This window comes from Castor canadensis, chromosome 10 (genome assembly GCF_047511655.1).
Source record: "Castor canadensis chromosome 10, mCasCan1.hap1v2, whole genome shotgun sequence".
NCBI lineage: Eukaryota > Metazoa > Chordata > Mammalia > Rodentia > Castoridae > Castor > Castor canadensis.
Window position 1 is genome coordinate 15,314,574 of NC_133395.1, and position 24,447 is coordinate 15,339,020.

At 46.1% G+C, this 24,447-nt stretch overlaps 1 protein-coding gene across 2 annotated transcripts in view; it reads left to right on the top strand.

Annotated features, from left to right (window-relative positions):
• Positions 1-305: 305 nt before the first annotated feature.
• Abcc4 (ATP binding cassette subfamily C member 4 (PEL blood group)) overlaps positions 306-24,447 on the top strand; it is a 229,483-nt gene continuing 205,341 nt past the window's right edge. The window contains exon 1 of one of the 2 annotated variants that reach the window (XM_074043133.1): positions 306-496. In XM_074043133.1, the coding sequence (XP_073899234.1) occupies positions 423-496 (74 nt within the window). In that variant the 5' untranslated portion in view covers positions 306-422. The remainder of the gene's footprint in view (positions 497-24,447) is intronic. The other variant, XM_020183142.2, reaches the window with a different exon arrangement.

The following is a 24,447-nucleotide window of genomic DNA, read 5'->3' on the forward strand; positions in this document are numbered from 1 at the left end:
GGGGGCGTTTCGAGCAGCAGGGGCGGGCACAGCCGGCGCCTCCCCCGTCCCGGCCGATTTCAGGGTCGCTGCGGGGCGCAGATCTCAAACTTCTGCAAAGTTTGCAGGCGGGCCTCGGCACGTGGCCGCCGCGCGGCGGGCAAGACCCAGGGGTCCCGCGCTCCGCACCTGCGCGCAGCCCCCGGCCGCGCTCGCACGGTTCCCAGGTCCCCCGCGGCGGCGGCGGCGGTGCGCAGCGGGCGCCCCGAGGCTCCCCGGGAGGCGGGGACGGGGCGTGCCGCGGCGGCGCCCGGCTCCCGGAAGCGGCTGTTCGTCGGGCTCCCGCCGAGCCGAGCCGAGCCGAGCGGACCGGCGCGGCGGCCCGAGCGCCAGCATCTCCATCCGCGCCTGCTGGAGCCGCGCACAGCGAGCCGATCGGCGAGATGCTCCCGGTCCATACCGAGGTGAAGCCCAACCCGCTGCAGGACGCCAACCTCTGCTCGCGCGTGTTCTTCTGGTGAGTGTCCCGCCCGCGCCGGCCTCGCCGCCGGCCCGCGTCCGATGTCTGGCCCGGTCAGGGGCGCGGTCCTGCGCGCAGCCGCCACGCGGGGATTTCCCGCCACCACCATGCGGGACGCGGGGATCCGGTGGCGGGCACAGCCTCCCCCGGGAGGGGACCGCGAGCACTGGGGGACGCAGGTCGAGGCTGCGCGCACACCGACTGCACCCCGCATGCCCGCCCCCCTACCCCCCCACCCCCGCTCCAAAACTGCATCGTTTTCTGTCATTTGAAACAAGCAGCCATGAACTGCTGCCCTTATCTAATCGCAGCCGAAGCCTAATTAGCGTCCTGGACCAGCGCCATCTCTCGATGGTGGCCCCACCCCTTCTGATGTGGCTTACAGGCTCCTTCCAGCCGCACCGGCTCCCGCTGTGTGTGTCCCTGGGTCTCTCTCTGCCCCTTCATGTGGGTGACATTTGCCTGAGCAAGCTGTTTCCACGCTTTGCTTTTAACTGGATTCACATGGTCACGCTGGAGGATGTCTTTGACTAGTTCTTTTCCAGGTTCATTTCCACCTTTGACTATTCTGAGGTGGACTCCCTGAGACCTTGTTGGGGGTCTGACCGGGATCTCTAGTCCTCAGAGGCCATCCATGGCCTTGACGCAGGTGGTTATGAGGTTATGACCTCACTGATAGGTACCTGAGCTGGGAGGACCCCCAGATTACCAGGTTTGTTAGAGGAAATAGGTGAAAAGGCTTAGGTGAGTGAAGGACTAAAGGTTTCTATCTAGTAGCCTGGACTAGGAATAAGGAGGGTCTGAGCCTTTGGGCTTTATTTAACCACACTTGGCTGATTATTGTAGTTTTTGTTTATTCACCTCTCCCCTTTCATCTTTCCCACGTGTTCTGATATAAATATATATATATTTTTTAATTGGGAAAGCCTAGGGATCCCAAGCAAGCGAGTCATTTGTTTTAATTGGGGTGTATTCGGTGTGTATAGTACCTGCTTGTGGCTGTTTGGCACCCTTAAAGAGGGGCACAAGGAGGAAAGAATATGTAAATATATGTAAATAATAACTCAAAATAGGCAAACCATCTCCTGAACTTCAGGCGGGGCACAGAATTCTTCATGTATTTTCTGTTTGTTGCGCTTTCAAAATGTAGGTGCAGGAAAGCCAGGCATGGTGGTATATAGCTGTAGTCCCAGCTACTTGGGAGGCTGAGGGAGAAGGCTCACTTGAGCCGAGGTATTAAGAAAAAAAAAAAAAATCTTAAGAAAAAAAAAAGATAAGTCTTAAGAAAAAAAAAAGTCTTTAAAAAAAAAGTAACGACTTCCCACTGATGACTTGGGCTGGAGTCCATTTCCATTTGCCAGCTGGAGGGGAGGTAGCTGTTATCTCTAATTTGCATCTGAAAACACTCAAGGTGAGATATTTTGAGTAATTTGCTTAGCATCGCAGCTAGTAGGTGTTGTGCAGGATCGGAACTGGGCTGTTGGCTTCCTGGCCGTGTTCTGAGCTGCAGTACTGGGGAGCATGTTCTTTTTTTTTTTTGGTAGTGTGGTTGAACTCAGGTGCACTATCATTTGAGCCACTCTACCAGCCCTTATTGTGTTGGATATTTTTGAGGTAGACTCATTTTATGCTTGGGCGGGCTTGCACAGCGATCACCCCTGTTTGTGCTCCCCTGGTACCTGGGATAACAGAGAGATGCTACAGTACCCTGCCATTTGTTGCAGTGGGGGTCTCTAGAACTTTCTGCCCTGGCCTCAAACCATGGTCCTCCTGATCTCTGCCTCCCAAGTAGCTAGAATTACTTAGTCTTATGTCACTGAGCACTGCCAGGGAGCTTGTTTGTAAATGCACGGAGAAGGCTGCTTTTTCATTCACCCCTTGTTCTCGCAGGCCGCAGTTGCTCAAAGGGGAAGTTCTTAAAAGTCCTGCTGTTGGAGGGGCTACACCTGAAACATCTACTGCGGTGTTTTATGGCAGCTGTTCTCAATGTAGGGCACTTGGAAAGGCAGCACTAGCCTGGTAGAGAGGCAGAGTCGCAGGTACCCACTCCAGACCCATTGAGTGAAGTCAGAAGTGTCCCAGGTGATGCTGGTTAAAGTTGACTGTCACTCACTGCTTTAAGCCATTGCTTCTGTTGGCATCACCTTTCCAATACTATACTTTTTGTGAAGTCAGCTGTGGGCAATGATGACCACTCTGTATTTACTTACCTTCTGCAGTTCAGGAAATTTGAACATCGGAGGCCTGTCGGTGATTTTTGTGCATTCCTCTTGCTGCAAATGTGAAAGCTGAACCCGGCCTAGTCACTTAGGAGGTGGCCTCCTGGAAACAAGGCCTACCTTGTAGACAGAAAGTGGTTTTTCATTTTCCTATTGGGTGTTTGCTCCTCTTCTCAAATTTCACCTGCTTCCTAAACCTGTGAATTGGTAGCTGCCTACCCGAAAGAAATAAAGATGACTTATTTCCATATTAACCAGGTATTCCTACTGATATTTCAGCTTTTTTCTTGGTCTCCCTCCCCCAGCCCCTTTCTGTACATACACAAATGCTTTTTTATAAAACTGTAAACAGTTTTGAATCTTGAGTCCTTTTTAATTTCCTATAGTTAACATTCATGGCATTAAATCTTCAAGACACAATATTTGATGACTGTCGTTTACTCACTCGTTGAACAGTGGTATATTTCTAATGCTTACATAATGCATGTCTGTGTCCATTACTTTGGTGCAGTTTTATGTTTTTGGTGCTGGGGATTGAATCCAATCCTTGATGAGCATGCTGTACCATGGAGCCTCACCACCCCCAGCTCCATTAATGGATTTTTCTAAAATCCCAGGGTCACCTAAATCTCCATATAGATTTTGTATTAGCTATTGTCTTTCATTTCTAACAATAAACAAGAAAATAGTCTAGGATTTCTATGACATTCTATGATAGGCCCCATTTTTTCCTAAATAGCACATTTTCTCATCACTGTTTATCCAATAATTCTTCCTTTCCCCTGTTACTAGAAACAGTGGTGTGGCTTAGGAGTCCTGTCCAGCTGAGCATGAGATCATCCAAGCCCTTGAGACTCCCAGGGATTGTCCTGCTTCCCTGCTGCCCCCTGGCAGTGTCCCCACTCCTGCTGCCTAGCAAGCCTGTGAGTGTGCTCTGCGTCCCTCTGCTGGGCCTTACCCAGCAGGTCTGGGGTTAGCAACAGGTGGAAGGTTGAGTGAAAGAGCTTTCGTCTGGTGTGGGCGTTGAGGGGCTTCTGGGGCAGGTGCATTCCACGCAGAGAGAGTGGTTAAATCCTTGCTCTCCTGTTGCTAGTGGCGTCTCAGTTGGTGAAATGTCATCTCGCAAAGCCTGTGCTGTTGTAGAGACTGCCACTGGTGGCTGGACAGACTCTCGGGAGACGTAGAACAAGCTGATGTCATGGGCACATGGCTCAGAGAGGTTGGCTGTGTGAGGCTCTCAGTGCCCAGAAGCATTTCATTTTAAGTAGGGAGGTTTTGGTAGTGCTTTTAGAATACCTCTTACTTGAATCTTGTATTGTTCTCCATTAACAGAAGTCCAAATGTTGTAGATGGAGGCTGGCTCAGTTTCCCTGGGCTAGCTCTTTCTCTGGCCTGGGCCAGTTCCTCTTTACAAAGCATTCAGTTTTCAGACTTTTGGCAGTTTTACATCATAACTACATCCCTTACAAGATGTGGAACATGCTGAAAGTTTACTCCAGTGAAATAAACAGTGTAAGAAACATAAATTTATCTTCTATACTTTGATTTTTTTATTCTTTATTCTTGCCCGAGTTTGGTCGGCATGAGAGGTGTTAACTAGTGTCTATTCCATTGTGTTAGGTGGGTAATTTGTCTTTGAGAGTCATCCTTATGGTCCCCGATTCTGTCACCACTCCTCTCTGCCTTCTTCAGATGTCTGCTTTGCTGTTGCTGGGGTGTGGAACCCCAGCACCATGACAGCGTAAGGCTTCCTCTTATGTCTGGCCTGTAACTTTTCTTTGGGGCCAAGGAACCACATCCATCACTATGAGATGCCTCCATGCCTTTCCTCTTCAAGTGAGCTCTAACCTCAGGTGTTTCTTTGACTGCCTGTCCATGAATAGTGGAAAGGTGAATGTCAGGAGTGAGTGGGTTGCTCTGAACTTTGGAATTGGGTATACTGGGGTCCTGTCCTTGGCCTTGCAAATTCCTTGTGGCTACAAATGAGTGAATCTCTCAGAGATGATGTTTAATTGTATCTCACCCTGTCCAGAGTTAAGGACTCAGGAAAACCAAGGAAGTCACGGCCAGGGGCTGCCTCATGCATTTCATAATTAACATTTGTTTACATATTTATAACATATAGAGGGTGCTGGGTTTGTGTGTTGGGGGGGAAAAGGGAGGAAGGAGGGGACAAAGGTAAATTACTGCCTTCCAGAGTTAGGAAGGTAAGTGCTAACACTTAAAGATTAATCCTTGCTGGGCGCTAGTGGCTTATGCCTGTAATCCTAGCTACTTGAAAAGGTGAGATTGGAAGGCCAACCCTGGGCAAATAGTTCTTGAGATCCCATCTCCAAAATAACCAGAGCAAAATGGACTGGAGGTGTGGACTGGAGGTGTGGCTCAAGTGATAGGGCACCTGCTTTGCAAGCACAAAGCCCTGAATTCAAACAAACAAACAAACAGACTAATTCCTTTCAGGTATCTATATATTCTGCACATACCTCAGGATTATTGAAAATGGGAGTCAGAAGAGCATTTTCATGTTTTTTTCCTCTAGATTTTTTTCTCTATTTACCTGCATCAGAAACATTTTCCAATATTCTGTTGAAAGTATATATGCAAGGCTTCCTGCCTGGCTCTCTGGGTATTCTGATCCTAGTAAATCTGGGTAGTTCCTGGGAATCTGCCTTTTAATAGCTTTTTTTTAAAGACAGGGTCTCACTAGGTAGAGCAGGAGGTCCTCCTGCTCTGGCCTCCTGAGTGCTGGGATTAGAGTCGTGCCTCACCATGCCCGGCTTTAATGGCTAATTTGTAACATCCTCAGAGCACACAGTGGGATGCATGGATCAGATGGATACTTTGAGCTCATAATACCTGCTAGGCACTATCACTTACAGAATTTTGCTCAGCTTTACCTGTAATCATCTTCATGTAATGTAATTCTTAAACATTCCATGAAGACATGGAGGTCTAGCAGGGTTGGGCGACTTGTCAGGAGCTTCACATGTAGGAGGTGGCAGTGTCACAGCTGGGATGCTAACTGATCTTCAGAATATGCTTGGGGTGTACCCCATCCCAGACCAAGGCTAACAGTGCTTAGCTTCTGCCTCCTGAACTCTAGCTCCACACAGGTAAATGAATGTTGGTTGACAGTGAATGTCCTTGCTAACTACATCCAGCAGGCCTTTGAGTCATGTTAGAGAACGAATATGCTCTTTACAGGCGCAAGCACCTAAACTGTGTTTTCCTCCCTTCGATTCATTATATTGAATTGCCATTTGGGTTGTTGGCATCATTGTCTTTCCAGTTCTTAAGGCATAAACCTGTCATCCTTATTTCACTCTCATGCTGACATCAGATCCTCTTGCTTCAACTTTAGCAACATTCTTGAGTCATTCATTTATTCATTTAGCACTGAATGCAGGTGCTTGGTGTCTTTAGGGAAACACACAACTCTCCCTGGCTTGGTGGAGCTTGTGTTCCTCCCACCTGTCTCTGGCCTCAGCACAGTTTTCTCAATGGAAGGAAGATTGCCTTAAAACACCTTCAGGCCACCTTCTTGCTGTAAAACTTCGTTGCGTCCTGTTGTCCTCAAGAGCACACTGGAATTCTTTAGGCTTATTTTCAGGACCCTTCAGCATCAGCTTTCTGCTTTTTCTCACACAGCTAGACCTTTTGCCAGGCAGATGTCGAATAGCTCTGCCTTTGAAGGGACATTAGAGCCAGGATGGGGCCCATGAGAGACACCTGAGTGAGCTGCTGGGTGACAAGGGTCATTGGAGCAAATGTGGAGTAAATGGGGACACCACGTCACCTGCCATCATCATTGCCAGAGGCCCCACGATGAAAACACTGAGCCCTACTCCACGCTGGGTACTGCTGTGCCTGGGTATCAGCCAGAGCTTAGTTGTGAATGAGACCATGGCACATTTGTTTATCTGTAGGATGGAAATAGTAATCCCCCCACCTCACAGGGCTGTTGAGAACATTAAATGAACTAAATACTGGTGAACATTTTAACACTGTCCGGCAGAGAGTGAGCAGTAAATAAATAAGAAAAGACAGCCAGGCCGCCTTCTTCTTGTTACTGCACATTCCTAAGTTAACATTTTCATCTGTGTACTTCAGCAGGCTAAACACGTGTTTCTGAGCTCATTCCTTGCCTATGGACTCCATCTCTTGGGGTTGGAGTGGTGGGGGCGTGGTGGCATCCTGGGATCCGAATTTCTTAAGACTTCCTGGTGATTCGTATGCTCTGGTTTGGAAACCATGTTTCTTTGCTCTTAAAGTCCAGCTCTACTTGAAAGCATGGTGTCTGGGAGGCAGGGTTACTAATTTTACCCTTCTGTGTTCAGATTATTCATTTAATAAACACCACACTGGGGATAGAACCCAGGCCCTTGTGTATGCTAAGCAAGTTCTCTACCACTGAGCACCAACCCCAGCCCTTCATTGAGCAGACATTTGAGTGTCTTCTTGGTTGTTCAAGCTTATAGAAAAATATTTAACAACCTTTCTTTCTCAAAGAACTCAGAGTATAAGGAGAGAGGCATTGTTGTTTTAGTTGTAAAAGTAGTGTTTGCTACTGAGAAGAATAACCCTTTCCATCTTAGTGGCTTAATTAAAACAAGACAAAAACATAGCTCAGTGTTAGAGTGCTTGCCTAGCATGTGTGTGTGTGTGTGTGTGTGTGTGTGTGTGTGTGTATTTTCAATCCTCAACACTTAAAAAGAAACAAACCCAAAAGCCAGCAAAATGACACCCCAGAATAAAACAACAAAACCAAAAGAAAAAGCCAGCCACCAAACAAAAAGCACATTCGTTCTCATGTTGTAATCCATTTTGGATGGACTATGATGGATCCATACTACAGGCTTATTTGAAGCTGGAGTTTTTCTGTCTTGTGGCTCCTTGACTCTCCTTGAGGCCGTTAGGCCCTGTTAACTGAGTCCTCGAGTCCAGAAACCTTCCTTTGGTGTTTCAGGCTGGAAGTGAGACCTGCCGTTTGCACTTCCACCTGTTGGCCAGGTCAGTCACGTGGTCACCCCTTGACTGTTACCAGGTGAAGGGTGAGGGGGCTTCCACAGCTTCTCAGTGTCCACGCAAAGTCACAGGCCATTGAGATTCACAGGTGAAAAGCCTTTCAAGGTGTCTCACGAAAAGGAGGGTCTCACGGTGTGGAAGTTTTAGGAAGGGTTTATTTTTGAGTAACAGGATGAAGATGGAAGAAGCAAGGACAAGGGGAGAAACATTTCCTGCTCCCCACACAGGACATGGGAGTGAAGACTCAAAATGGTCTGAGTGGGGATAACGCATGTTATCAAGTTGTGGTCTATCAACCCTAATCATTACATTAGACAGTGGATTGGGGGGCCCAAGGGAGTCCAGAGGTGTCCATCCCCTGGGCAGTCATTCTGAGACCCCCACAAGGAAAGCATTGATGTTAGTTTGGTGGGAACACAGGCTGGCCCTTTGCCCTTCCTTTTGAGATGTGCTTTAAAGTCCCCTCCTTTAAACATCTGTCAGTGTAATTTCTTTCTCTTTTTTGGTGGTACTGGGATTTGAACTCAGGGCTTTACCTTGTGAGACAGGCGTTCTACCACTTGAACCACACCCCCAGCCCTTTTTTGCTATAGTTATTTTTCATGTAGGGCTTTGCATTTTTGGCTCAGGGTGGCCTCCAACCTGGATCCTCCTACCTACACCTCCTGTGCAGCTGGGATGACAGGTACATGCCACCACACCTGGGCTACTGATTGAGATAGGGTCTCCTTAACTTTTTGCCTGGGGTTGGCTTCAAACCTCTTTCCTTCTGATCTTTGCCTCTTGTGTAGCTGGGATTATAGCTGTAGGCCACTGTGCCCGGCCTGTTATAATTTCTACCAAGTTTACTAACTCTGTTTTCTTTAAATTACTTTTTTTTTGGGAGGGGGGTGTTGGGGATTGAAGCCAAGGCCTCCATGTGCTCAGGACATGCTCTGCCACTGAGCTCCAGCTCCGGCCCTTGTTTAGGTTCTTTCTAGGTAACACCAGATGTTTCTCAGCCTTCATTTCATTTATTTATTTATTTAATTAATTATTTTTTTCTTTTTTCATTTTTCTTTTATTATTCATATGTGCATACAAGGCTTGGTTCTTTTCTCCCCCCTGCCCCCACCCCCTCCCTTACCACCCACTCCGCCCCCTCCCTCTCCCCCCCCTCAATACCCAGCAGAAACTGTTTTGCCCTTATCTCTAATTTTGTTGTAGAGAGAGTATAAGCAATAATAGGAAGGAACAAGGGGTTTTGCTGGTTGAGATAAGGATAGCTATACAGGGCATTGACTCACATTGATTTCCTGTGCGTGGGTGTTACCTTCTAGGTTAATTCTTTTTAATCTAACCTTTTCTCTAGTACCTGTTCCCCTTTTCCTATAGGCCTCAGTTGCTTTAAGGTATCTGCTTTAGTTTCTCTGCGTTAAGGGCAACAAATGCTAGCTAGTTTTTTGGGTGTCTTACCTATCCTCACCCCTCCCTTGTGTGCTCTTGCTTTTATCATGTGCTCATAGTCCAGTCCCCTTGTTGTGTTTGCCCTTGATCTAATGTCCACATATGAGGGAGAACATATGATTTTTGGTCTTTTGAGCCAGGCTAACCTCACTCAGAATGATGTTCTCTAATTCCATCCATTTACCAGTGAATGATAACATTTCGTTCTTCTTCATGGCTGCATAAAATTCCATTGTGTATAGATATGACATTTTCTTAATCCATTCATCAGTGCTGGGGCATCTTGTCAGCCTTCATTTCAACTGACTCTCTTCCCTAGGCCGATTTGAATCCTGATTTCTGTTGGTGGCACCCAGGCATCAATATTTTGCAAAAAAAAATTCCCTCTGAGTTTCTGATGAACTCTAAAGACCAAGATCGCCTGATCACCAGCTTCCCAACCATCAACAGCATTTCAAAAACAAAAGCACTTCCATTGTTGACAAAGGTTTGGAACTGTCCTCATTCCCTCTCCCTTTCAGTTCCTCTCAAAGGACTTGTTGATCTCAAAGCATGAGAACCACAGCTGCCCTGGTCCTTGTGGGTGCTTAGTGGGTGGCAGTGGGGACGAGGCTTGCTGTGTGCCAGGGATCTTAAGAGATATCTGGTGCTTTGATCCTTGCGGTAACCCCTTGTCGAGGGTAGCTCCGTCCTCATTTTATAGATGAAGGAAACTGAGGCTGGAGAGGTCAGGTAACATCCAGGTAGGACATGATGGAGTCTGGGTCCAGCCCCTGTGTTCCCGTTTTATTCCTTTACTCTCTGGAAGAGCTTGACTGAGTTCAGAAGGAGCTTGGTGGAGTGGAAATTCCACCCTGTGAGTATTAAATTGCTCATCAGGTATGTTCTTTTTATTGGCTGATCTTTATTGGTGTTTTTTATTGGTCAGGATGTGACTGAGACCAGTTGACCACTTCTGTTAACATGTCATCTCTTGAAGGGATTCGTCACCAGCCAGATAGCATGCAAGGTGTCTGTCCTATTGAAATAGCAGAAGGGAGATTATCAGAGGCTTCCCATAGTAAATGGGCCTCGAGGGGTCTCAGCCTCATAGAACCCAAATGTGGAATTATGGGAATTGTCATTCCACACAGTTTGTTCAGCTCTAAAACAGATAATGCGTTCTTAATAGTTGTACCTGGTGAATATGTGTGGGTGCCTGGTACACCGAAGGCTCTAGTAATGGGAACAGCAAGGATTGTTGCAAAATTCACCCTTTTATCGTTATCGTGTCTTTTTATTCCCTTAAGTGTCTAAGTCTTATTTAAATCTATTCATTTGTGACTTGAAAAAAACAGCAAACAAACAAATACCTGCGGGGTAGCAGTGGCTCACACCTGTAATCCTAGCTACTTGGAAGGCTGAGATCGGGAGGATCATGGTTTGAGGCCAGCCCAACCAGCGTCCAGATCTGGGTTCTGTTCCATAGTCTTGCAGTTATCAGCTGTGTGACCTTGGAGAAGATATGTGACCACTCTGGGCTTTGGTACCTTCTACAAGTTAGTAAAATTAAACCATCTCATGGCATATTCTAAGCTTATATTTTAAAAATAACAAATAATAAAGTTCTATCCCTTGTTTTTTCCCTACCTCCAATCAAGCAGGGAAAATCAGTGGGAGATAATACGGAAGTGGTTGTGTGTGTGATACCCATCTGTGATGAGTACATAAATGACCTATTTGCAGTATTCCCTAGACATGAAGCTGTATTTAAGAAAGGCAACAAAGGGAAATTTAATCCATACTTAGAGCGAGGTCACTCTGTATGGCAGTACACTGAAAATTCTAAGATGGTGTTACTATACCTCAAGAAATCTTTGGAAAGCATTCCACAGCAGAGCAGCGTGGCTGAGCCACTCTGTCAGCCTCTTTCCCTGCCCCACACCACTGCATCTGGTCACCAAGGCTGTGCCTCCTGGTTGCCAATGCAGGAAGTGTCTGATCCACAGCAGGGAAGTTGGCCTGTGGCCACCTCTTGGCTGGAGCTGCTCAGTGACTCCTGGTCCTGGCTCACCCTGTACCATAGGCTTCATCTTTCCTGAGCCCAGCTGGGCTGTGTCTGCTTCTGCTCCAGAGTGTCCATGGCATCTGCTTTGACACCCCATGCTGTCCTTGGGATGGGCCCAACTGAGCGTTACTCCCTTTTCAGATCCTGGTAGTTCTGGGGAGTCAGTGTGACATCTTGTCCTGACCTCACCCATTTTTTGCTGTCATGTTCCCTTAGTGCAAGCTCATCCGTCTGGAGTCACTCTCAGCTCTGCTGCTGATGTCGAACCTGCAAACCTGCTTATCAATCAGCTTTTAGTCCATTACTCAATATGGACCTGCTGTCTGTCAAGTGCTTTTAAAATTGTTTATTATTTTTGGTAGTATGAGTTTGAACTCAGGACCTTGTACTTGCTAGGCAAGTGCTCTATCACTCGAGTTATGTCCCCAGCTCTTTTTGCTTTATTTATTTTTTCCAGTAGGATCTTGCTTGTATGCCTGGACTGACCTGGACTGCAATCCTTCTATTTACACTTCCTGAGCAGCTGGGATGACACAACCATGCCCAGCTTTTTAATTGGTTGAGAAGGGTATTGAGAACATTTTGTTTGGGCTGGCCTCGAACTATGATCTTCTTGTGTAGTGCTTATTGTAGGTGGGGGGCTATTTAAGTACCTTACAAATATTAACTTACCTAATCTTATTGCCAAACCTGTGGGGTACTGTAATTTTCCAGCGTTATAGATCCTGTGAGTAAGGGAGTCCAGCAAACCTAGGTAAGCATCCTGGCCCAGGTAAGTCCCTTGTTGGGACTTACATTCCAGTGGGAGACATTCTTGAGTCACTACTGTGGGGTGCATATACTGGGGTTTCTGCTGGAAAGGCTGGCACAGCTGCGAAGCTGCCAGACATTCAGCTCCACGAAGGTGGTGCGCACCTGCCTGTGTGTTCATTGCTGAGTTACAAACGGGACAACACTGTTGCTATTCCAGTTCTGATTGTGCTTCCCACTGGCCCTTATGGGAAGGGGGATACTAATTGCAGGGATGAAGTGGATCCTGATTGGCTTGCTTCCTTCCTGTGGGTCTAGAATGGGCCTGCACTTTTCTTAGCTAGATGGTTCCATCTCTGATTTTTTAAATAATTTGGTCCAAGTCAGACACGCTACCTTAGCCTTCTCTCCCAGATCATCGGAGGCCGAGGGCTGGGGCTGAGGAGTAGGCCCTGGGCTGAGGGGACAACTTCAGGGATGATGGCACTGTCATCAAGAGCAAACCCCTGCTTGTGCTATCGACTCTGTGTGCGTTGTGCATTTTAACCTATTTAATGCTCCCAGCAGGTCTTCTGAAGTGGTACTTCAGGAGAGGTTAAGACACTTGCTCAAGGTCACACAGCTCCCTACTGCCAGAGCAAGGTTTTGGTCCAGACCGTCTTCTCAGCATGAGATGTCCATCAGAAACAGGATACTCTTGGCCACAACATAGGAGACTTAGAGGAGGGCAGGATTGAGGGCACAGTAGTGGCAGAGGGAACCAGGAACTGCCTGCAGATTCTCAGAAGGCAAAGCCTTGAAAGATCCCTTGGTGCCCTAGGAGGGGTGGGAGCCTCTTGTGGACTAGTGATTATTTAGCTGTGGTTCAAATGGGTGAGAAGCCTCTGTCCCCGAGAAGATGTGACCATTTTGAAGGGAGGGATAAGGACTGAGGATCTTCAGAGTCCAACCCCTCATGGCCAGTCTGCGCTGTGGCCACATGACCAGTGACTGCTGCACTAGACAGGCAGTGGCTCTCAGAGAGGTTCTGGTGACAGCAGTCTTAGCACCCTGTGGGACTTAGTAGATGTTAGTAGATGTAGATGTTGAGGACCCCCAAACCTACTGAATCTGAGGCTCTGGGGGTGGGGTCCTCGGTCTCAGTTTTAATCAGTCTTCTAGGTGATGCTGACACAGCTCAGGTTTGAGAAAATGCTGTAGGATGTTTTTAAACATTTTGATCCTATTCTGAATATGTCACAGAATGACCAAGGACACCTGTGTTCTCTCTCCTCTTCTGCATACACACACTTAATATGTATGAATTTTAACAGAAATGAAGCTTTCAAGAAACAATATTCTCTTTGTATAACTCCAACACACCGATATTTTCGGTTCTATTTATTAAACCAAGAAAGGACTGGTCATGGTCAAGACCTGCTGAACTGATTTTGGGACCTTATAAGCCCCAGCAGAAGAACCAGTGACCTTGAATACACCACCCAGGCTGCTGTGCTGTGAGGATGCACCTCTGAGGCCTCTGCCCTGCCTGGGGACTTCCCTGCCTCTCAGTTCCAGAACATGGCTCCAGGGAGACCCTTTTCCACCAGTCTCCCAACATTCATATATTCAAGTCCTAGCCCCAGTACTTTACAGTGTAATTAGAGATAGGGTCCTTAAACAGGTGAATTTTAATCCCCTAGGACTGATGTCCTGATAGGAAGAGGAAATTTGAACACAGAGCAGTACAGAGGCAAGAGGATGTGAAGACAGAGAGCATGGCCCATCTGTCAGCCTAAAAGAAGTCAACCCTGTTGCCACCTTTATCTTGTACTTCTGGCCTTCAGAACAGTGAGGGAGTAAATTTCTGTTGTTTAAGCCACCCACACTGCTATTTTTTATGGCAGCCTGAACAGACTAACATAATCTGTGTGCCTCCCAGAGGCCTTGACTGGATTTAGGGACACTGGTTGTCATTTATCAGTGTTTCTCTGTATCTCATTAACTCATCCTTATTAGACTGAACCTGCCAAGAACTGACTGGCTCACTAGAGGTCCTTCTGCCATGTTCCTTCATAGTTTTTGAGTTTTTGCTCAGGTTTTTAATTTCAGGTTTAATTCCTAAAACTCTTCAGATGTGGAACCAATTCCCATAAAGCCTCCAGAATGCTCTCTTCTGGATTAATGTGGAGGAGAGCATGTTCTGTCCCTGGACAAGCACTGTGGATGTTCCAAGTATAATTATTGCTCTTGAAATTAGATCACTGTTCCTGTTGGTGTTCATTCCCCCCAGGTGGGGTGTGACCTTGGCATAAGGCTGTCTCTCTAAGTTGTTGTGTTCTCACAGGCCATGAAAGGACTCAGGCTCATGTTCTGAACTCTTTTACTTCTACATGCAAATATCCCAACCTGTTTTACTTGTGGGAAAACCCCATGTAAGTCCTTAGGATATACAGTATTCCTAATGGAGAAGAGAGCTCCGTCATTCTCCCCTGTAAACCTAAAATTCTCTGTCCTCTTTCCCCTTCACAATATAATGGAGTGCTTGTTTTTCCTTAAATTTTTTACAGGAGATAATAAGCCCCTTTGAGGAAGCCAGCATAGGCTCTTTCTTCCCTCTTCTCTCTCTTGAGTGGATTTTGGTCATTTCTGCTAGGAGCTGCCCAGAAAGTAAGCTCTCCAGCTTTTGAAGGGAAATTCCGAAAAGCTGCCTCCTCTCCACAGTTCTTTGGGAGGGATTCCTTTCCTGTAAGGAGGAGGCATAAAAATTTTTCTAAGAGTCCCTTCTAGGAAGGATGAGGTGTAGCTGGAAGGGATCCCATGGAGCAGCCAGTTCAGGAACACAGGGAATTAATGACCTTTGATTTCTGGGAACTGGCTTTTTTTTTCTTCTTCTTCTTTTTTTTTTTTTGGCAATACTGGGCTTTGAACTCAAGACCTTGTGCTTGCTAGGCAGGCACTCTACTACTTGAGCTACACCCCCAGTTAGTTTGCTCTAGGTATTTTTCAAAGACAGTCTCACGTTTATGCCTGGACCATGGTCCTCCTATTTACACTTCCGCTTAGCTGGGATGACAGGCATGCACCACTGTGCCCAGCTTTTTATTGGTTGATTTGGGTATGGGCTGACTTCGAACTGCATTCCTCCTGATCTCAGCTTCCTGAGTAACTGAGATCACAGGTGTGAGCCATTGTGCCTGTTTGGAGCAGGCATTTTTATAAAGAGAAAACCAAAGTAAGCAAGTGGCAGCTGCTACTGAATGTATCAGGTGGTGGAAAAGGCAGCCTGTGAGGGTTTTGGTATTTAGAGTGAGCTCGGATTAGAAACCTTAGGTGAACCTGAAGCTCTTTAGATAGATTCCCTGTTTAAAGGGAGAGTTTTACTTTGAGAAGTTTGTGACAGGCAAAGTAATTCACTCAGAGTCTCACAGAGAAAAGCTGATGTTCTTTTTTCTCCTTCTCTTTTGTGTATTTAGATCCAGTTCTTGGCTAGAATTTCAAGGAAAGAGATGAATTTGAACATGAATGTTTAAGTACCACAGTGCCAAGCTGGGTGGCTAGTGCTAGCTGTCCTTCCAGGGCTTGTCCTAGGGGAATGAGCCAGAAACAGGCGCTGAGGGCCCTGGGCTCCTTGGAGTTGGTGAACATGGCCAGAAAGTGTCAGCTCACACTTCTTCCCCAGGCCCTTCTTTCCTAGTCTTCTTCTGCTTGTTGTCCTTTCCTTCTGATAGGCTCTTTTTTTCTTTCCCTGGGGTATGCAAAGCAGCTCCATTTACTGGTTTCCAAAAGATCCATGTGCAATGAGGGTGTGGAATTTTTGCAGATTGGGGTCATCTTCCTCTTTCTGAAGTCAGAGACTGGCTTTCCCTCATCTAGTCCCAGCCATTCTGGACTTGGGAGTGGTTCACTGAGCGGTTCCTACCTTTTGGGCAGCCTCCTCTCAGACAAGGTAGAGTGCCACCATAACCGCGATAGTGTGCAAAGGTTTTGCCACAGTGGTCATGTGCTCTGCCTCCAGCTGATGAGACTGGCAGAGAGCTTGAATTTCATGCCAAAAGCAACAGAGTGAGTAAAAAGAGGGGCTGGGCTGTCTGATTACTTCTGTCAGATGTTGGAGGTCACAGGCAAAGTGCCTTGGCAGGGAAGAACAAGGCCATGTTCCCAAGTGAGTATGTGTGCAGAGCCTGTATGATCTGGGAAAGGCTTCATGGAACACACACATAGTGCCTTAAAACGACCTGGTATTTTACTGTATGCAGAAATGCTCTTTCCTGTCTTTAAATACCCTAAGAAGTAGTTCCAAAGCACACTTCACTGCAGAAATGGATTCCTTTTTCTGGATCAAGCAATTTGCTGTCCACGTTTAGGCCAAATATTTATTTCTGAAAGGTCACCTAGTACCTGAGGAATTTTGGCATTTGGTTAGATTGTAGAGAAAAGGGTTTGTGTTAGCTGTTTCTACCTTTCTACCTGTTGCACCCGTTTATTTCAGAAGGAAGTAATTAATGGGATAGCATCTCTCCCATCTTTCCTTCCCAAAAGTAGGAAGAGAATCAGACCCTGATTTATCATGAAAGCAATAGCAATGCAGAGTTTCTAGCAGAGTGTGGTCAGTTTCTCTCTCTCTCTCTCTCTTTTTTTTTTTTTTTGCAGTATTGGAGCTTGAACTTAGGGCCTACACCTTGAGCCATGCCACCAGTCCATTTTTGTGAAGGGTTTTTCAAGATAGAGGCTCATGAAACTATTTGCCTGGGCTGGCTTTGAACTGTGATCCTCCTGATCTCTGCCTCCTGAGTAGCTAGGATTACAGGCGTGAGCTGCCAGCGCCTGGCAGTTTCTCTCTTTCTTAAATCCTCCTTTCAACCTGTTCCAGGTGGCCCGGGTGTACTTAGGTGTTCCCTTATCACTTTGTAACTTACTAGTGGCTTCCTCCCTTCACTCCTAAGAGTAATCCACATTAGATGGAATGTGGAATGAACTCTGAAGTTCATGTTCTGGAAGAGATGCCTCCCCCTCCCTTGGAGCATATGTACTGACCCGAGGACAGGACAATGCCAATATTGGCTAAATTTTACCCAGAGTAACAATTAGCAAAAACTCATTACTCTTCATACTTGAGCAGGTAGCCTCAGAAATGGCCCATAATTTTTGCTTTGACAGATGTTAAGAGGGTGTGTGGTCCCCTCTCTGCTCTGTCCTTGAGGTGACCCCTCACTTGACTTGGAATGGGTCAGACTTGCCTGCTCCAGCACCAGGCCAGGCTGGGTTAGTCAGTCCCTAGGGTTGATGGGAACTGGGACTTCTACTCATGGTCCTTTTCATGGGGACCATTAGGGTCCTCTAAAGATGGGGTGACCCAGCCAGTGGAGATGGTTTGTAAAAAAAGCAGCGAGGTCCAGAGGCATGAGCAGAGTGAGCACACCGGATAGAAAGCCACAGCAAGGGGAACCTGACCAGCTGTCCAGGACCCAAGGACACCCTGAGTGAGGGACAGGGCTTGGAAAGTCTTTGTGATCACAGGGACCTCCCTGTCCTTGGCTAGCTTGGATCATCAGCATGATTGTGTTCTGTTGGGGTGGGCTGGGAGAAGCAGTGGGCCTGGGAGGTGCTTCCATCCTTTGGGGTCTGCTGAGGCTGCATTGGCTGGGGAAGTGGATATTACAGGAATGACCCCATGTCTGAGTTCACTTTGTGGTGACTGTTGTGGTCTTGGTTCAGCTCCAGTCTGAGCTTGTTTCTGTACTGTCAGTTGGGGGTATAGCATGCACCCTGCAGTGTGGATGGAAGAGAATGGAGGCTCTCTTTGATGCTTTTCTGGAGAACCTGACACTGCCATCCTCTTCTAGCTCCCCATGTTCCCTTCCACAGGAATCTTTATATCCCTGCCTAGTCAGAGGTGGCACACTGAGTGGTTCCGGACTTCTCTGGTAGCACTACAGATCTCAGGCCTTCTGCCCCAGCTGCTTTTTGCTCCGGATACGTTGACCTTGCACTTGTCACTGGGGGAGCTCAGCCTGCTCTCTGCTCCATCTAAGGTAGCCACTCCTTCTTGTGGTTCCTTGTTGAATTTCCTGTGTGGCTTCACTGTTATTCTGAACCCATCTCTGTGTGTGGTGGTCTTCTTCCTCCCCAAACTTGGGTTCCATTCAAAAGATCCTATCTCTGGTTTAGAACCTAGAAAAGTGCCTGTTACATGGTGGGCATTTAAGAGTTCATTCACGTGTCGAGTTTAGGATTCCAGCTTACTATAGTCTTGTTGAAACTCTGGTGAAGGAAGTGAGTTGTGGGTTGTATCCTTGCTTGTTAATAAAGGTGTTGTCTATATGGTGTGGTGTGGGAAGACTGGTGAGGAAGGAGAAAGAGTCTGTGGGGCTCTGGCCTCTTTGGAGGGACACAGTGGGTATCACTATCTCTGTTCTTGGGTTATATGGCTGAGGGTGGGAGGTGCTTTTTCATTATTCTTGACCCTGGGTGTGGGGAGTTGTATGTGAGGGGTTCTTCATCTTCCTTCTGTCCCTCTTTTCCAGTGAGGCACAGAAAGGTCTGCTAGAGAGAACTGGATTGACTTGAAAGTGGGATTCAGAAAGCCTCTGGGGACAGGGGAGGCCACCATGGGAGTGACAGACATGCAGGAGTAAAGGTTCTCCTTCACCATGTCACCTGGGTGTCTGATACTGCTGGTGGGTGTCTGTAGTGTTTTCAGTTGCTTTTGTTTTTCTACCTCCTGAGCATTTGTGGCTATTTGGAACTTCAGTGTGAATTGAAGAAGACACCAGGGTTCTTATGAGAGCGGTGCCCTGAGGTTTACCATGGTGTTTTCCCTCTTTTCACTTATTTCCTACCAAACAAGCCCTTTCATAGAACTTGTCCGGAGGCTGGTCAAAGGGTGTTTTTGTTCTTCCTGAATATGCAGCTATCCAAGCTGAGGGTTGGTATGTTCCTAATTGACCTAATGCTCCAAAGATGAATTGGTTCAGCTGAAATTTTCCTAACGTCTGTCCTACTGACATGGGACTGTCCAGTTAGAAAAGTGTATGATTTGTAATTGGTGTTCCACCCTTAACTCTAAATGATAGGTGGGAATGTTACTACATTTTAAATTGGTGTTAGGGGTTTGGATAGCAGTTGTTACGCAGTTCTCAGCGTTTGTGTGTCTTTGAGGTACAGTTGTTTCTGTTTGTCAGATCATGGTCCATAAAGTTCATCCCAGGTCTGGAGCAATTGCCAAGAGCTCTACATAGTGCCTAGGAGAGAGATGGGAAGGAGAGTCACAGAGAGTGGGATCACCCTGCATGAACCATTGGTTTCATGTTTTGAGCCAACACAGGGATTTCATTTTGGGTCACACCTTCAGTTCAGTCACAGAGCTGCCAGGGCCTTGTGTGTTCTGTTTATGGAGCTTAAGCGATCTCGGTTACTAGCTCATGAATAAATACTAGAAATGTGAGCTGAAATCCGTGCTTATTTACTTAACCCTTTGCCTTTTTTCTTAAGATCATAGGAGGTGACATTATAAAAATTAAATGAAAACTTAGATAATTACCTTAATATGATTCTGTTTACTTGTAGTGAAATCGTAGCATGGTAACCATATATTCTTTTTCAAACCTTTATACTACTTACCAAAAAATAATTGTGGATCGTGGGGTGGTCTGTGCTGGGGGCTGAAGTCTCTGTGAGGCTCTAAATACTAAGAATTAATGGGAAAATCTGGGGGTTGGGTGTGTGGCTCCGTGATGGAGCACTCCTTTAGCATGTACAAGGCCCTGGGCTCCTTTGCCAGCACTACCAAAAAATCAGTTTGTTCTGTGTTCTTTTATGTGATGGTCACTTAGGTGTGGCCTCAAGAGGAGATTGAGGGGAGAGGCTGAGGAAAGCTAAGTCTCTCACAGGTCCTAGAGGCAGGAGGCATAGCATACCACGAAGGCCCACACAGTAAGCAGTGGGGTGGTCAGGAGGCAGAGGGAGGGGGTAGGAGCAATGGGAGAGCCTAGGCCACACCTTTATTGGAATTTCTGAGAAAAGACAAAGTGGGCATTGTATTATTCCAGCAAAGCTGTAAGCTATTGGTGGTGGTCCCTAGTGGCCTGGTACCTGGCGGTGGAATGATGCAGGCAGAGCCGGAACAGACCAGGTGGAGGAGGTTTGGCTCTACAGTGATAGTTTGTGATCATGTGAAAGGTATGCTTCCTCTGGGCCCCAGCTATTTCTTAGGAACTAGCTAGCTCCATCAGGAGCAGTCTCTCCCCAGCTAGAAAGGTTTGTAAGATGTCAAGGCATTAATATATAGTAAATAAGAAATAAAAACAGTACAAACTCCTTGTAAAAGGTCACCTTGCTGTCTGATGATGTAGAAGACAGTCTGATGACCCAGGCCCAGAAGAGAATGTTGCTTGGGCAGAAATGCAGAGCTGGAGCAAGCTTGTTGGGATAATACTGGAGCCAGGAGGAAGAGGCAGGAGAGTCCATGGTGCTCAATCAAGTCTTAGCACAACCTCTCTGCATGCAGTAGGAGGAGATGCACCAAATGCTGCCTGGAGGTCATGCCCAAATTCATTTTAATGTGTTATCGGTTTAGAGACTTTGGGAAGGACTTGGAAGTTTTGGAGAGATTCCAAATAAGTGGGAAAACTTGCTGTACATAAATTACTTTTTGATAATTTCTCTCTCTCTCTCTTTCTCTCTTTTTTGGCAGTTCTGGGGCCTCTCATGCTTGCTAGGCAGGTGCCCTAGCACTTGGTCCATGTCCCCATCCCTGTACTTTTTGAATTTGAGAAAAATCAGTTGCCATAGGTACAACTTTCAGAATTTTTACGGCTAAATATGTTTTCTGTCTTATCTTTTTTTGAGACCATAAAATTAATGGGGTCTCATAGTTTGTGTGTGTTTATTATTTTTGGTGTCAAGTAGCAGGTATTTAGGTTGGTTGGTCACATGCTTTTCTTTATACTAGACACTTTGAAGAAATGGAAAATGTCAAAAATAAATCAGCCTAGTAGATCTTACGCCCCACAGAAAATAGAGGGGACTGAGATTTCATGTCTGACTATGAAATGTGTGATCATTTAAGCAGAAACTGGGTGGGAGAACACTTTTCCCCTGCCTGTAAAAATTTCTCTAAGGCAATTGAGCAGTATTAATTAGATTGCCTGGAGAATGTCTAAATGCATTTTACGACAAACGCTGGATGTGCTCGGCAACAGGCTAGAGCATTCTCCCCAGGAAGTTACCTCAGGTGTGAATCTACCTGCACATCTTTGAGTATGTTCATTAACCAAGATTCTTCATGGATTCACCTGGCCTTCTCTTGAAGTTAGGGGTTGGAGGCTTTGAGCAGCCTTTTTTAGGTGGCTAGAAGCTTCTTGAACTGAGTCCAGCCTGCTTTCCAGGCTGTGGGTGAAGGGTGATTGGAGGCCTTGGGAATCCTGCTCCGTTGGTCCTGTTGCAAGTGATGTCTTATCATACGATATACTCTTTTTATTAGGACTGATGTCTGTTATGTAAATAGAAAGGACACATACAGTTAAGTAACCAAGAAGATTCCACCACAAGCCAGAGCTTCTCACAGTATCCCTGAGGGGCACTGTAAGTTTTCATCCACTTTCCGATGATGTTGGACAAATCGAGTGGATTCATAAACACCAGACTGCTAGGATATTGAAGGCTGAGGGGATGCAAATATTTGCAAGGTTTTATAGACTGATAATCTGTTAATCAAAGCTGTGGCCTCCGAGAATAAACAACCTTTATGCAGGCTTCTGCCTATGAGTTGCCAGGCTAGTGGGGGCCTGTATGAGCCAAAGGACAGCTCAGCGTGTACCTTCTTGTCCTCTACTTTTTTGGCCAGCATATCCAGTGCTGTGGCCCCATGTCTGACTCAGGGTGGCCAATACTGTTTTTGGTAGAACCTAGCCAACTCCTATCACATTGCATACTAGCGTAATCTGTGTGCAGCTGTCTTGGGGTTCATTTTCTTGCTGCACTTTAATACTGGAGTTAATCATAGGCCCAAGCTGAACTTTGTTATAGGTCAAGAGAGAAAGGCCAGCTGGCTCTTTCTGGCTGGGTCTTTTTCTGTTATATTTTCTGCGTTTTACCCTTTAAGCGCCATCTTTGAGGCAGCAGAAATAGAGAAACTCTTCAGTGATGGCTCTGTTTAGAGCCTTGCTACTCAAAGTGTGGTCCGCAGACCAGCAGCAAGGTCAATCCCCTGGGGTTGGGAGAAGGGTAGGTCGCAGACCCCACTCCAAACTTAGTGAATCAGAATCTGTATTTCAATGAGAGCTCCAGGGCATTGGTGTGCCAGGACCCAGGCCAGATTATCACTGTTTTCTGTTCGGTTGAAGCTGGTTGCTGATGGTGGAACAGGGAAGGTAGAGGTGTGGTCATGGCTCACATTTCTTCCTGTTCCCTGGCACAGGAGCTCACCTAACTGTAAGATAGCTTGGAATGGAGAGTTAAGCTGTGAGGCAGGAAGAAGGGGGAGGGAAGTGCCTAATTCACAAATATGCCAAGGAAGGGATTAGGTGAGCTAGTGGAGGTTATGGTTACGCCTCCCTTGCCTTTCTTCTTTCCTATTTGCTTACCTTAAGTCACTATATTAATTAAAAGATAAAAAGATAAAGTCATTGTTGACTGGAGAAACATATACTAACCACAGATAACACCAATATTAATAGTTGGATGACTGTCCTTCTCACAGAGAAAACTCAATGCTTATCAAAAACCTAACACAAAGACCTACTCAGATGTGGATTTTCTCATAGTCTTCCTTCTTCCTTTCTTCCCTTTGATGATGGAACATGACAAGTATATACAGTGGTGTAAGAAAACCCCAAGTACCCATCTGTGTCAAAAATGATCAATTTCTAGTCAATTTTGTCTCAGTTTTACCCTGCTCATTTCCTGCCCTGAATGTGCATTAATTTTACAAGTCTGATGAGTGAAGAATGGTATTTCATTGCTTTTCTTTTTCCTTTTTTGGCAGTACTAGGGTTTGAACCAAGGGCTTTGCACTTGGTAGGCAGGTGCTCTACCACTTGAGCTGTGCCCCCAAGTCCTTTTTGCTTTAGTTATTTTTTCAGATAGGGCCTCAGGCTTTTGCCTGTGCTGGCCTCAGATCATGATCCTTCTACTTCTGCTTCCTTAGTAGCTGGAATTACATATGTGGGCCACCTGCTTGGCTTTTCTTTTCAGAGCCTTATGTTGTAATTAAGTCATCATACATTTGTCATGTAATTTTCCCAAGTGTCCTAGAAAATGCCCAACATGTGATTATATATACACTGTTAAATTATCTATTAAAATCACACAAATGTATCTTCTCCACTTTTTTAAACCTTTATAATAAGATCATGAAACCTTCAGAATATTATACAAAAAAAAGCATAATTTAAAGGATTATTATAAGGTTAACACCTGATAACCACCACCCGTGTCAAAAAATAGCACTTTGCCACTTCTATTCCAAGTGTTTAAGTTACAGGCCTCTCCCTTCCTTTAAAAAGAACTTAAAACTCCTTAAGTGCACCTGTAAACTATTTCTTTTTCATTGTTTTAATTAGTCTCTGAATGCTGAGAAGGGTTTATATGTTGGTACTTTAAAAAAATGCAGTATTTTGTTTAATGTAAGTGATACTATTTGGTAACCCAGGGTACCTTCTATGCCTCAGGTGCTGGCAGAGGCAGTGGGGAAGGAAAGTAGTGGCTTTTTGTGGGGCTTAAAGCTTGATCTGTGGAGTAAATTTCTCAAAGTTAAGCATCAGAGGCAAAGGTTTAATTAAAAGTCCTGATTGTTTTAAATTAAGTCAATTGGAAAGATGCCAATCTTATAAATGTGTCTTTGTTAACCCATAGCTCGGCCAACATTGGAATGAAAAAATATTTATATTGAATGAAACAAGTTTATATACACAGTATTTTGACTCTGGCACAATACCTGAGTAGCTAGGATTATAGGCGTGAGCCTCTGGCTCCCTGCTCCCGTTATTCTCATTCAGATTCCCAGCAAGGCTCATGGTTTCCCAGCATACTTTGGGTTTCTTGAGCATATTGGCTGTTTATCTGCATTGACCTCTCAATCAGTGAGGCCCAAGTCCTCCTTTCTAGGTGTCCCTGTCTTGCAAATCCCACCTTCTTTACCCTGGCCTGGTCTGGCCCCTTGGAACTCACGTCCTTCTATTGCGTCCTTGAGAGCCTTTCTTTGACCATGTCCGTGTTGTTGCTGCCATCATTTCCCACAGCTGCTAGAGCCTTAGCCACTTCTGCATCAATGGCCAATGGTGGTAGGTCTCGTGGCTCAAGGCTGGGGCCCCATGTGTCCCCATTCAATAGCTGGCCTGGTCTACAAGGCACCCTTCCTTTGAACACCTACCACAGCTAAGTAAGGGAGAGACCTTTGACCTGTTCTTTCCATGTTTCCTCGCACCAGGCACCCTGAAACTTGGATACTCAGTCCTACTTTAACCATTTAACTGGCCATG